The sequence below is a fragment of the Colletes gigas genome, unplaced genomic scaffold (genome assembly GCF_013123115.1).
Source record: "Colletes gigas isolate AHSC1104 unplaced genomic scaffold, ASM1312311v1 Colletes_gigas_Sc00071, whole genome shotgun sequence".
Taxonomy (NCBI): domain Eukaryota; kingdom Metazoa; phylum Arthropoda; class Insecta; order Hymenoptera; family Colletidae; genus Colletes; species Colletes gigas.
Window position 1 is genome coordinate 26246 of NW_025106700.1, and position 15069 is coordinate 41314.

A 15069-nucleotide genomic window follows, 5' to 3' on the forward strand; every position below is an offset into this window, starting at 1 on the left:
TTCGAACAATGTTATTACACGAAAACGTTCAAGTTAAATCTGAATAGGTTAGATCACATGTTCGTTTACATCAGGAGTCGGGCTAAACGTCATAAAAATTGGAGTAACCGAGCCATTGTTTTCGTATGTTGGAATTTTATTTCTGAATTCAGATTTCGCACATAAATTATGGCGCATTCTAGACTAGACCGGGTTGGAACGATTTACTCGAGGTAAAGATCACTTTATAGCTAGTTTTTCAGCGTTCGTAAATTTCACACGAAACAGGTTATGTAGTGTATGATATGTACATATGAAATTGTTACAGCCATTATATATTAAAAATTTAAATGGTAACAAAAACATTGAATCTCGTCGAGAATTCACAAATGAGAAATAGACTAATAATATAAATATTGTTACTGTCGCTCTATTATATAAGATGCTTCCAATTTTAGAATAACGCAATTGATACGAGGCGGTACTATGAAGGATGAAAATATACCGATATGGTACGAAGTATATAAAACTTTTCCCCCGATATATGAGCCGCGTTATGACAGACCAGGTTCTAAAGAGCCGCTAAGAAATATTTATTACGAGGAGGATTTAGTAAGAGCGTAAGCATGATTTACGCAGAAATTTTATGTTAAATGTGTTTGTGTTTAAAATGTGCTATTATTTGATAGAAAATTTCACAACGATATGAAGTTTTTACCATCGATGTCCCTGCAAGATAATAAAGCGAGTCCTACACGAAAGTTCCTCGATTTGTATGCGATACATAAACAGGTAATACGGAATGCAAGTTACATTAGTTTTGATCAAATAATGCAAAGTATAAGCGATACTGTACATTCTTGACAATATGCGATGAAATATACATTTAATACTTTACTTAATTGATCGCAGGATAGTTCAGAAAGTACAAAAGCATATGAAAGAGCAATGACTCGATATAAGTCAATATATCCAAGGCGTAAGTATCCACAGCCAGCATCGGAAGACAGTAAAATTATTGAAAATAGCGAATAAAAGATTTTATTGTTTCATACGTATTTCCAATAATGCAATAGACTTCTTTAAAAAAGAAATTAAATATACATATACATTGTTCGTGTTACTTGTTTAACACCGTGCAAGTGCTAATAAAATCAAATATTACTGATATAAATTGTACTAACTGCGAACTGTATAATAGAAATTTTTAGATACATTTAATAACAAAAATGAAACCAGCAAAGGTAGTAAGCAGTATTTTTTTTTTAAAACCCAAAATGTCGAGTTTTCGATTGCTCGGTTTCATAATTTTTTAAAGAATCAACGTGTACAGGGTTTTTAATTTTTATACACAAATGGATGGAGATTTTTATTTTCTACAAAGAATATGAGCCTCGCTAAGGGCGGGAAATCAGAAAACGACACTTGATATTACGTATGTCCTTCGATCATCATAACCCTTAAAATATTTTAGATTTTATTGTCTTCGTGGTTGAGTCGTTCTTGATCTAATAAGGCAAAGCTAACTTTATGTCACCGCTATAACAATTTTCAAAATACAGAGATGACTTGTGGCTACGCACGCTGATTGGCCGTAGCGTAATAGCGACGCCCGTCCTCACACGCATTATCGTTATTGGCTGGGCTGTTCACAACTACAATTCCATCGCGTGACGAAGAACGCGAATTAAATGTAGCGAGACAGTGATGGATATCGTGGGAAGTTTGGTCATGCGCACTGGAATTTTCGTGGAATTTATTTCTGCGCATGCGTAAGCTGACGTCACAGCTACCATAGATGTATCTTTAGCGCAAAAAGAGATGCATGTTTGTACAAAATTGAACTTTCTACTTCAAATGCTCGCCAATCACACAAAAGTTAACTTATCGAAGATCCCCTACGTATTTCTCCAGCTATACTCGCGTAGATTAAGAGGAAATTTTTTGTTTCTGTCTCTTTCCCTATAACTTTCTTAAATTTTGTTCCTCACTGGGATCCAACGGTACCCTAAATTCTAAATTCTAGTTAAGTGTATACGGCAGTGATCATGCGCTCCAGTGCGCATGACCAAAATTTCCACGAATGTCCATCACTGCTCCGAACAGTGTCCTTTCACGAAAAGAAGCCACAGCGTGTTTACATCCCCACTCTTGCTGCAGCCCGCTGATTGGCTGACCTCGTCACAGTTCTCGACCAATACCTGTGAGTCAGTGGGCTGCAACAGAAGTGGGGATTTGAACACGCTGTGCCTTATTCTCGTGGAGGAATGGTACACGACACGTAATATCTTTTGACTTCCTAAATAAATTTGATGAATGAAAGCAACATGTCTGTGAGGAAAATCTTTTCGTTGGTGTTTATCAGGAAGGCAACAGAGGTTTTATTAGGTTTAAAAAAACGAGGATTTGGGAAAGGTAAATGGAACGGTTTTGGCGGTAAAGTGGAAGCAGGAGAAACAATTCTTCAAGGAGCTATTCGGTAAATTGTTTTCGATAATCGTAATTATTTCGTGTACACTGAGGTAGACGTGTACAATTCATTCCGGTTAACTTGATTCTTTTTCAAGTAAAACTCGTTTAAATAGAAAATTAAGGATATCGTGTTCAACAACATTTTATATTTCGTAAGAATCACATTAAATAACAATAAATTTCAACAAAGACTTTTATTGTCTTTATGTATAGCATGCAAGATGAATCACGAAAATATTTGCAAAATTTCAAAATAGATATAAACTTTCGTTAAATACTATATTAGCTATTAATAGTGTCTATACTAATTATTATTGGTATTTTATTAAAAATCTTTTTACCAATATTATTTGTATAGATGAATTTCTTAACATATATTCAATGTACCTTAGACCGATATACATACAACGATATAATCTCATAGTTTTATTACAATATTATACATTAATCTACGTTTATAAAGAATAACATAAAACGTTTTCCATTAATCACCTTGTATAAGCAGGTCCAGATTTAAGTAGTCAAATAAATATAAATAATGCATAAATTAAAATCGTGACATTAGTAGACATAGAAAAAAACAAACTGTACGGCACGTTAAGTTGCGTTTGTTCTATTACAACATTTCCAGTGTTTATATGCAAAAATCGAAGTCTCTTTCATTTTTAAAACTTTACAGCGAGTTGCACGAAGAATGTGGTTTATCTGCGATAGATTTGAAGAAAATTGGTATCTTAGAATTCGAGTTCGAAGGAGACGAGACTCTGCTAGAAGTTCACGTCTTCGAGACGTACCAGTACCACGGAGAACTAATAGAATCTGAAGGTATCGTTCTCAGGAATTAAGATTTTAACTAAAATGCAGTCAGCGTTAACCAAACATTCTCATTATTGATCACGAGTCGTTTGCAATTTCATCGTTTGAATCCTTCTATTTGTTAATACTCGAATCCAAGATAAAATTTTGTACAAATGTTTGAAACGTGCTCGAGTAAAATGAGAAAGTTTTAAGGACTAAATATTTAACGCGCATAAGTTTCATAAATAAGCATCGTCTGTTTAAAACGATAATAAATAAATGTACGTGTCCGTGTGCACACTTGTTTCTTTAGAAATGCAACCAAAATGGTATAATTTAAAAGATGTACCTTTCAAACAAATGTGGCCGGATGACGAGTATTGGTTTCCTTATATGTTACGAGGGGAATTGTTCAGAGGATACTTTTTGTACCGAGGTCAGGACCTAATTCTTACACATAACATTAAGATTATGGAAGAACTACCGGTAAATCGTATCCCTTACTAATGCTTGTTAACGTTTATATTTCATATATAACTTTCATACATATAAATGCATAGTAATTACTTTAATTATTAAGAAATGCATTCTCGCTTCTCTATAATTTTAATAAAACCTGGCTTTATGCTAATTCAGTAACCTTTAAGGTAGTAAAACAATTTATAGAGTCGCTAGCTTGTTCCGATAGCTCTTCAATTTTAGACTATTGAAAAAGATCTTTTTTAAGCAACAATTATATAAATATATTAACAAGATACATTATACCTACGACTTTGCATTACGAAAAAGCGCGCGCATTAAAACTATCCGTTTATCATAGACATACAGAAGCTTTGATGATATTTTAGAGATCGTAAAGTTAATTTATCAAATGCGTTGTCAAATTTACAAAACTATATTGTATTGCATCACAAAATAATAAAAATATCCTGCTTATACTATGTGTGTTCTGCAAATTAGTTTACAGAAAAGTATTTTAATCAAGCACCGTACAGCTCGGACAGATCAAAAGAGTACATATTCTTTAGCTTCAGTGCAAGAGATCTTATACGAGGCAAGGTAGAAAGCTTAATATCTACATACTGAAGTATATCGTGGACGTATAGAATTTTCAACCAGTTATATCACTCTTAATCTTTGCACCATGAAGCACTCTTAACATTATGCTCTTAAAGGTTACGATTAAGCTGCGGACCAATGTTCGGATCTCCACAAAAGTGCATACATACTATGCTTAAGATCTTCAGCGTCCGAACTGCCGACCGAGAAATCGGTATATCGTGATATTAAACTTCTGTAACCTTGGCCAACCGTTGCCAACACTAACTTCTCTTCGTTTGTCGTGTTAAGCGATATTATTTGACATACTTTACCTTCGAAAGGTCTGAAAACAGTAATTGGCGTAAGGGAGGTACATTCAGCCACTACGATGCATCCCCAAGTAGTACCGATATACAACTGATTCCTACAAGTTTCGAACGCTGTCACTTGGCATTTCTCTGTCGATAAATTCTCTTCAATAGAAATGGACTTTAGGCTCTCCGAACAAGGTACTAATTTCGACATATCTAATTTATTTATCATTTGCCTGGTATCTACATCCCATTGGTAGACGATACATCCAGGGTACGTGTAGGATAAAATGGAATTCTCAGCGCTGAGTAAATACGTAGCAAACAAGCTTTTAAGAACTGTCTCTTCTGTAGCGTGGTAAACTTGTACGGTGTCTATTAAACTGCTGTCCTTTAATATGTAGATCGATATTCTACCAAAGCTTTGCCCGACCCACAATTCCACTATGCGTTTCTTTTTATAAATAGCTGCCAGGGAGTACGTCTTTATATTGTCTTGTACGTCAGTCGGGATTTCAGTTTTCTTCATTTGGGTGAAAGAGTTCGATAATAAAAATATTTTCCCACTGTGCAACGCCACCACGAACTGCTTTATCTGCTCCAAATAAATCAGACTCACTATTTTCGATTCCTTGTTGTGATCTGGTTCTAGATCGTAGCTAGCAACGCAACCAAAATTGCTGCCCAAATAAACGTGCACCTGTCCTGCATTATCACCGATCCAAATATACCCATCCAGTCCACACATTGCGTACGGTATTATCGGGGTTTCGATTCTAACGTGTTGCAGCCAGCCCTTTTGCGTACCCAGCAACATGTCAACTTCACCGTTGTTGTGTCCAAACCAAATTTCGTCACCGTTTATGTCCTCCTCTATAGTTCTGTTTGTCATGGTAATGGCGGTCACTTGCGTTCTTTCCGTCAGCATTATCACGTCTATGAGATGCGTGAACTCGGGTGCAGACGCGATGGAGACTATTTGGCTGGCGGTTGGTCGATCTTTTGGATTCTGGGCCCAACAAATAACCATCAGATCGAGAGCGTAACAAGGATGAAATGTCTCTCTGTAGGTCAACGACGGTCTCTCGCCTTCCAAAATACACTCTTTGACCGCTTCGTGGCCCTCGAACGGTAGCCTCAAGGTGATCAATTCGTATATAAACATTCCAAATGAAAACGAGTCAACTTTCTCTGTGTATTCCTCTTCACCGTTATACTTGATAATTTCAGGTGCCATAAATCCTTCGGTTCCACCAAACCCTTTGGCGCCGGTTGGCAATGTCAGTCTGGATATACCATAATCGGCTACTTTAACGTGGACAGGACGTTTGGCGCCATCTTGAAAAGGAAGAGGCATCTGCCACACCAGAACATTCTCCGACTTCAAGTCTCTGTAAATAACGTGTTGCTGGTGAAGGTACTCGACAGCTTTTGCTACTTGAAGTATTATAGCTTGCAACGTGTACGGGTCCAACTTGGTCCCCGAACGTCTGTAATGATAGAGAGCTTGGTAGAGCGCGCCACCTGGCGCCAAATCCAATACCAGCGCTAGCGGGCTGACCACTATACCGATGAACGGTACGATATTTGTGTGTCTGAGCGTCAACAAAATGTTCAATTCTTGCCTGGCGGTGCAGTAAGCTTTGCAAGCGTATTGCAATGGATCACGGTCCCATTTACTTTGCGCAGCTTTGTAAGCCAGAATAGCAGACTGTCTCGAATTTGGACCCGGCGGGACCGGTTGCAGCATTTTTATGGCGATCTCAGGTCGCTGATAAGACCCAGGCATACGGTAGACACCTTTGAAGACGAAGCCGTACGAGCCACGGCCCAAAAGCGTCCCCAATTTAATATCCTCCAATTTTATTAGATGTTTCGAGCCGAGGTCCATGAAAATAATATCCGGAGCCATGTGCGACAACGGTATGTCGTAGTGTTTAGGGCAACGAATTGGTTTGTTGCTGTAGGCGGACAGAATACACTCCTCGACCATCCACGAATACGCCAGAATACCTTCGGATTGCGGATTCTGTTTGGCGAAGTCCGGATGACCTTCCAAGGACGGCATCCTGCTCGATGTTAAGCTGTCGTAGCCTACACCGCTATCACCATCGGACTTGTAACTATCTTGGCTCTGTCTCTCTTTATTTACATAATACTTTTGTATATCTTCTGCTAACCGATCGTTGTTATCGCTAATTTCGTTCTCGTTTTCTCCATTGTTCAAGAGACACCGCGGACAAGGTATCAGACGCGTGATCAATAATTTACCCTCCGACGTGTGCACGAAACGTGTTCCTAACGTAGGATACCAGTCCTCCAATAGAATATCAATATGATCGACTATCAATGCCAACAGTTGCGGCATGCTTTCCGGGCGAGGTTCGACCACGATCGCTTGGTAACCCATCGGTTCATCCTCGTCGGCCGAATCGGACATGATCGGTTGCTTGATCACCAACGTGTCGACCGGGAACCAAATCTCCAGAATCGCCGAGTTCTTCAAATCCACGGTGCACCATATGCCGTCCTGCTTCAACTTGAACTTGTACTGTCTATAATCGTACGGCAGGTTCTTCAAATTGTAAGTGACCTCTTTGAGACGCAGCAGAGTGATGTTGGCGTATCTTAGCTCTATACCCGTTTGCCAGAGTATCCACTCCGCCTCCGTGTCCAGCAAGCTTTGAAAAATATTATCGTCTACGAAGTCTTTGAACGGCGCCAGAAACGACTCGACGATCTCGACGATCGCGTCGTCGGCTAGAATTCTGCTTATCAGCCTCGACCAGAAGCCGCTTGGAAAGTAGGACATCAAAAAGAGTCTCGTGACAGAGCAATCCGGCTGCGATCTGGACGTGAGCACGTACTCGGTGGTGGGTTTCTCGCCGGATGAGTTTTGTAACATTGTCATCGACGAGGCGATCTTCTTCGAGCGTACGTGCCAGCCACGCTTCTTCACCGGGATTCTGGTCACCTGGTTGTTAATCAAAATATCTTCCTCGGTCGGTAACAAAGAGGGGATCAACAAAGTACGGTAATCCCATGTCATCGCGACCTCGAACTTATTTAACAAACTGACGATGTAACCTTGAGTGTCTATGGACGATATCGTCGAGGATTTGAACACGTGCTGGATGTCGTCCAGCTTCATTATACCGGACCTAGCGAACGGATTGATCTCGCGTATAGTGACCACGTGCGCCAGCATGTCGCAGAGCCATTGGGGGTCGAGGAAGTACAAGTCTTTCAGCGTGGCGTCGTCGTAATGCAAGATGATGCCGTTCTCGTGAAGGAAGAGCGTCGCTTGGTGCAGCTCTGCGGGATCTCTGAACGATCTATGGAGCTTCTGAAGCTCGTTGTTCACCGCCGTGTAGTACTGATCGGCTTTCAGTACCGGATCCCCGCCCGACAGTTTCCTCTCGTGCGCCAGTTGCATCACCACGTCCTCCAGCGCCAGATAACTGGACGGCACTTTCTGCTCCAGCAACAGCTCTTTGCTACCGGGCGATCTCAGGCTGAAAACAACGTCGTATATCAAGTTACACAACATCTTTATATTGTGCCGAGTTTTGCAGCTGACTTCGATGGTCTCCATCACTTTCGGCAAACCGCATTTCTCAGCGTCCACCACGTTAATGAACTTGTCGCGGATGTATTGCTGCAACGCCTCGCTGTGCTCGTACGACACGTCGAAATGAGTGCCGACGATGATTACCGGCGTGTTCGGTGCTCTGCTTTGAATATTTACCAACCACTGAAATATCTCCGAGATGCCCTTGAACCCATCCGTGATCCTCCATACGACCAGATACAGGCTACGCTTCGATATAAAATATTGATGCGTCGCGTAGTACTCCCTCTGCCCGCCGAAATCCCAGGTTCTGAAATAAACAGGCCCGTGAGACGACTGGCCCTTCATCTTCTTCTCGTAAATCCAATCCCCGATATCAACGCCAACTGTGGATATGGTCGTTCCCCGAGCAGTCTTTGTATTAATGTTTTTATTACCCATCCTCTTTGCCCAATGCTCGGATGCTTTCTTCTTATTGGGCACCTCGCCCTCTTGCCTCAGTTGCTCCAACAAACTCGTCTTACCTATACCTTGTATACCCACTATCATCAATTTCATACGAGCGTACGGTTTAGCGTCCTCCAGAATCGACTTCAAGTAGCCGATAACGTCCATCGTCTTGTACTTCTTCGATTCGATCATCGTCTTCAACGGCTCTTGCAGCCTGCAACCTTGAGTATTCAGATTCCACAAACGGGATAGCAATCCCATTTGCGGTGGCAGCTCGACGATGTCCGAGTTCCCGCTTATATTCAACACGGACAGATTGCTGAGCTCGTAAATGTTCTGCGGTATTTCTTTCAGCCTGTTGTTGCTCACATCGAGCATACTGACGTTGGGGAACAACAAATACAATTTCGAGCCGGTGTAAGTTATCTTCGTATCTTTGTCGACGCTCTCCTCTTCCAAATTGGGCATTTCACCGTCGTCGATCGAAGTCAATTGGATCCTGTTCAGCAAATTGTTGGCGAGGATCAGCGTTCGCAAATTTTCCAATCGCAGGTGGCGCCTGTGCGTGCAAACCGACATGAGGACCACGTCGCGCAGACATGTCGCTGTCTGCCGGTTGCCGCCCGGAACAATCGGCGATTGAACGTTGGCGGTGGGGCAATAACACGCGGTGTTCGCTTGTTCCATCAGATCAGCGCCATCTACCTGCGGCAAACTGGGCCACCGAGATATCTGATTGTTCGACAGGTCCAGTTGTTTCAAGCTCGCGGGGTAGGATGTTATGTGGCTCATGGATCGCAGAGAATTGTAAGCCATGTTCAGTCTGACCAAATTAACAGCCAGACACGGCAACGCCACCGGGATGCTGTTAAACAAATTGTGGGCCAGATTTAACGACGTCAACACCGACCTCGTTCCTCCACCCTCGTTCTCGTCGGATATATTTTCCGACACTTGCACCGATCTGGTCCAAACGTGAGGACGGTTCATCTCGATGGTTTGCGCGTTCGCTATCTTTGTGAACGATTCGAACTCCAACGAGTCCTCGCGCGAAATGGCGAGCTGGGACGCCAAGCTCCGGTTGCTCGGGCTGTTGTTCAACACGTCGTCCCGTTGCGATTTTCGTGAGATGTTTTGCGACGCTTGGCTAGGCAGATCCTTCAACAAATTGAACGACGCGTTCAGTTCCTTCAACTTCGGGGCGCGCCACAAATTGTCTGGAAGGCATTGCAGCTTGTTGTTGGAAACGTCCATTATTTCCAAGGCGGGCAGACTCATTATAAACTCCGGCAATTGCTCCAGTCGGTTGTCCTGCAGGTATATCTCTTCCAAAAACGGGCACAACTTGTCCTTGGGATTTTTCGTTTCGGCGGACAGGGAGTCGATTTTGTTCTGCGCCACGCTAAGGTACCGCAAGCTCTGCAAGTAGAATATAGTGGATGGTATGGAGGTGATGGAATTATGAGATACATCTATTCTCGTAATCGCGTACAAGATAATATCGTTGTTCTTGGCGCTCAGTTTTTTGTTCACGTGCAACACTGCATCGATCAGCCACTGGGACCGTATTTGCGACAGATGGCACTGTTGATCGTGCCAGTTTATCATCGTCGGAGTGTTTGGGAACAACGTCGAGTACGTCACGTTACCAAACAACGGACGTGGAGCGGACAACGTGGAGAAATGAGACGTTTGTGTGCCCTCTGTCATAACTTTCTTGTTGATTGTGTATTCGGAGTCGGGGTATGCCTTTATGGACAGAAGCTTCGCCGTCAGGACCTCGTCACGGTTTTGCGCGGCAATTTTTATCGCTTTGCACGTGTTGTCCGCAGCACCGTGCTTCAGCAAGAGGTCGGCTATCTTGACGTCACGCTGCTGGCAAGCTACGATCAATGCACTGGAATAATTACTATCTGAATCGGTCTGGTCGCAAGGAACTTTTAGCGGCAGATTCGGATCGGCGCCAGCCGCCAACAACGCCGTAACCACTTCCGTGTGTTTGCCCTTCACAGCGGCGTACAAAGCGGTCTCGGTGGCGTTGTTGCAGTATAAATCTAAATTCAACGGGCATATCATATTGTCGTCTTTCTTGTCGAACGCTCTGCTCCGAAAATTCAAGCTGGACATCAGCTTTTGGATACCGCTCGAGATTTTTCTTTTCGACATAAGAATCGGTTGCGCGACCCCCATATCCTCCTCTTTGGTCTTCCTCGCTTTCACCCTGTAATTCAATAACAACTCTACGATTTTAATATTCCCAAGCATGCTGGATATGTATAGAACATTCTGCCCCGTGACGTCTTGAGCATTAATATCAAACGGCATTTCGTATTCGAATTCTCCGGACGTGTCTTTGAAGCACTGATCCGCGTATTGCGGATACTCGAATTTTAGTAACAAATCGATAACCAAGTGGTGGCCATTTATAGCTGCCGCATGAATTGGTAACCATTTCTCCACCGTCAAAGAGTGAACCTGTTTGGGGAAGTGTCGGAGAAGCAGTTCCACAATTTCTACCTTGCCGTTGTAACATGATATGTACAACGGACAGTATTTAGTGACAGGATGTGTCCTACAATCTGCGCCATGATCCAATAGCAGCCTCACTATATCTTTGTGACCCATTTCGCATGCTATGAAGAGCAAGGTATTCGCACCGTTTGGTGCCACGTTAATAATGTAATCCAACTTGCTGCTAACGCTTTGGATAATGTTCTTAGCTGCCACTGCGTCTCCCTGAATACACGTTGCACGTAAAGAAGCATGCGTTGCTAGATTCGCCAATTCATACTTCTCGGCACCCAATTTAAGCAAATTTGTACAAACATCTTGCATATTTTTCTCAGCTACGTCTACTGGTTTCAAATCATTATTGTCTGCGATCATTAAATCTGCTTTGAATTCCAGAAGCTTCTCGATGTTGGAACTATGACCGTGTTCTGCACAAATATGCAACGGTGTCCTGTAATGACCTCTTGGTCCACATGGTATGTTCGGATTAGCACTGGCAGACAATAGTACATCCAAACACCTTGAATTTTCTGTAATAGCTGCTGCGTGCAACGGAGTTCTACCCCATGAATCTTGGCTGTTTATGTATTGCGCGTGCTCGCCACGCAAAAGATCTTCTAACAACTCCGCGTTATCCCATAAAGCAGCCTGGTGTAGCAATCTGCCAGGAAAATCTTCGTCGATAGGAGTGTAATCTTCCATCGTGTAAACTGTAAGTACGTATAAAATAGTTTCTTCGATTCTTAATATTACAGTAAGAATATTAATGTATATGCTCACCGATCGTCTCTGTAAATTGTTTTGATTTTCAGTTACATGTTCACATCGTTGATACAGTCTTCATTTATGATATTTCGCGTACGATCTTTTATTCTCCATTCAATAAAAATTAAATACTTTACGCTCATTGCGGAGTGTATAAAAGATTTTACAGATATTTATATATTCGGATACATTCACTGTGGAAGTTAAATGTTTAAAACCGTGGTTTGTAAAATTTTAAGGTATATTTTAAGGTATATTCCTAGCAATCGGCCCGTTCAACGATCGGAGTGAGTTATACGTCGTTCGATTCGTTTAATTCAGTATATTATTGATATGCATTTTATTATCTGCGGAAATTCGTTATTTTTTTATAAACTTGTAATATTACAGTAAAAAAGTAAGGTTAAGTATATTTTGACAGGTTCACAGGTGGAAACAAGTGAATGTCGTTACTGTGTTCAAAATGCCAGGTTGTCAAATGCTAATTTGTTAAACATTTATTGAATGAAAGCACCCCGCACAGATCTTATGGAAAATGGCCCCCCGTTTAAATTAGCTGAACTTTTGATACGATGTAGTTCATTACGTCTTGATGAAAAGTTCCAATGGGCCCAAGCTTGTAAATTGAACAGTTTCCGAGATACAGGGGATCAAAAGTCAATAATGGTGCGCCTTATTCTAGACTACCACGTTTGAGCATATTTGAGCGTAAGAAGCACTGTTGTGACCCTGTGGGCCCTTAACCCTTTGCGGTCGGATTAAATTTGGAGATGGGTATCGTACTGGTCGGAATTAATTTCCGTTGATAGAGCAGGGATACATAACACGCAAGTTTACGATGTATAAACAAGATTTAGTAATTCTTTTGTGAACTTTAGATATATCTTTATTCAATACACTCATCTTGTGATATGTTTTTGTATAGAAATTATGTTTTATAATTCTCCTTCGTGTGATATTTTTCAAAACACTTTCCAACATGCAGGCCAGGTTTTCGAGTGCATGTATTGCATTTTGGGGAATTATTTTGGAATATTTTAAGAAGAGAGAATGTCTAATTACTGTTAAATACAATTTATAAAATATTCTTTGGAAATCTACAAGGTATCGTCGAACGTTGTCGATTTCACTATGTTCAAAAGACAAATGACTCGCCACTGCGTCTTGCATGGCGAGCACTGAGTTACAACTTTTGTGTACATTAAATTACGTTATCTCCAATTGATGGAGCACCGTATTGGTTCGTGAATAGGTCCTTTAGGCATTGAGGTTCGTATAGGAAAAGTGTAAACTGATACATGAATGCATACAGTATACGATTCTTATAGTTCCTTGCTGTGGTGGCTGAGAGCAGACATACGACCAGAACGGTAAAAAGGCTTTGGTGGCTGAGAGTAGACATACGACCGCAAAGGGTTAAATATTACCCTTTGATCCCCCTGACCCTCTGACTCCCATTCAGGAATCAAAATAAACAAATGCCAAAAAGGTAAAAAATGACGAGTCTAAATTCGGCAGAAGAAAATATCATAGAGATCGTCGTGTGGAAAGACAGTGGGTTTTCGGAGGAATAGAAAGGGAAAGTGGGAAAATATTCCTGGTCCCTATTGAAAGTAGGGACACAGGATCCCTTCTTTCAATAATTAAACAGCGGGTGTTGCCTGGAACTACAATTATCTCAGATTGTTGGAAAGCCTACAATATTTTGGAAGAAGACGGGTATACACATCTCACCGTAAACCATAGTTTACATTTTAAACACCCAGAAACAGACGCTTATACGAATACAATAGAAACTACGTGGAGGCATGGTAAACAACTTTTGCGTGAATATTGTCGGTTAGTAGCAGTACCATAAATATTTTCTATTTTCAGCAAAAATGATAATTTCATTGGGTACTTAAGCCATTACATATTTTATAAATCTTCCAAGCAAGGGAAGAATGATTTATTTAATCAGTTATTAAAAGAAATTTCAGAAATTTCATTTGATTCGGTAGAAAATCAAAATATACCAGACTTAGACGATAATGAAATTTAACAATAAAAAAAAAGTTAAACCAACGCACTGCATACAATAGTAATTTATTACATCGTCTACCCATAAACACTGTCAGAGGGGTGTGGAAACATTGCTTACTGTTGCTGCATGTACTGTCTACGTATAAGTACTGTCTGAGTAGGTCTGGGTTATATGGGGGGGAGGGTTAATTGTTGCGGCGTATACTGTATACCTGACCGACTCGTGCAAAGTCTATGCGTAAAAGAATGATTTTTATGCATACACGTTCTACAAATCCCCATTTGACAATGTAGCATTATCGAATTAGATCAATCATTTATAATTTGTAATATGAACATAGCAACGATAGTCACTTGTTTCTACCTGTGCACCTGTCAAAAAATGTACTTAACCTTACTTTTTTACTGTAACTTTACAAGTTTGATAAAAAAGTAATGAATTTCCGCAGATAATGAAATGCATATCAATAATGTACTGGATCAGACGAATCGAATGACGTATAACTCACCCCGATCGTTGAACGGGCCGTTTCCTAGGAATGTTCCAATTTTAAATGCCCTTAGCTTGTTCTCGTTTCAAATTTATTTTTTCGACACTGTTTCTTATCATGTTTCGGGTTTAAATACCGACGCACAAACACGAAATTCGCGGATATATCGAAACGTATATATTAATTAGAGTACGATTGAATAACGTGTCGCGGAAGTTATGTTCGATCGATTTCGAAAAATTTCCCGCTATTCACTGTTCGCGTGTAAAAATTTGTTCGCAGTTTCTCGATTGTTTCTTTCGCACTCGTTGGATGGCGGTCGAATTGTCAAGACGACTTTCAAAATAAGACACGAGTTTATCGCCAAACACAACATTCGGCCGCCGCCATTTTGTCGGTTCCATTTATCGACTGTACGCACATTTAGACACAATTTTATGCATCGGTAGCATCGGATCGATTTAAATAAACAGTATTACCTCTGGTATTACGTAATGTCATTACCGACACTTCCAGTCAATTGACTATATTACACGCGGTACGTAACTATGACGAGGTATTGCTAACATTACATTTAAAGTACATTGTACTGGCACAGTACTTACTTTTCTTGTATTTCGATCACAGACAATTGTGTTACAAAATTTCTTTGGTTGAC

General features: G+C 41.0%; 3 protein-coding genes across 3 annotated transcripts; 2 read left to right on the forward strand and 1 right to left on the reverse strand.

Moving 5' to 3' along the window:
• The first annotated feature begins 70 nt into the window (after nt 1-70).
• On the forward strand, nt 71-1213 carry LOC122403723 (probable 28S ribosomal protein S23, mitochondrial). Its single transcript, XM_043407438.1, has 4 exons — nt 71-212; nt 438-599; nt 669-771; nt 892-1213. The coding sequence occupies exons 1-4, from the start codon at nt 169-171 to the stop codon at nt 1012-1014; spliced, it is 432 nt and encodes a 143-aa protein (XP_043263373.1). The 5' UTR covers nt 71-168; the 3' UTR covers nt 1015-1213.
• Nucleotides 1214-1994: 781 nt separating this feature from the next.
• LOC122403721 (7,8-dihydro-8-oxoguanine triphosphatase-like) lies at nt 1995-3756 on the forward strand. Its single transcript, XM_043407436.1, has 3 exons — nt 1995-2458; nt 3131-3276; nt 3563-3756. Exons 1-3 carry the CDS (start codon nt 2292-2294, stop codon nt 3754-3756), a joined length of 507 nt encoding a protein of 168 aa, XP_043263371.1. The 5' UTR covers nt 1995-2291.
• Nucleotides 3757-4411: 655 nt separating this feature from the next.
• On the reverse strand, nt 4412-14931 carry LOC122403709 (leucine-rich repeat serine/threonine-protein kinase 1). The gene is made up of 3 exons (XM_043407402.1): nt 14430-14931; nt 11914-12092; nt 4412-11843 (listed from the first exon to the last, which is right to left on the reverse strand). Exon 3 carries the CDS (start codon nt 11833-11835, stop codon nt 4432-4434), a length of 7404 nt encoding a protein of 2467 aa, XP_043263337.1. The 5' UTR covers nt 11836-11843; nt 11914-12092; nt 14430-14931; the 3' UTR covers nt 4412-4431.
• Between the last annotated feature and the right edge of the window lie 138 nt (nt 14932-15069).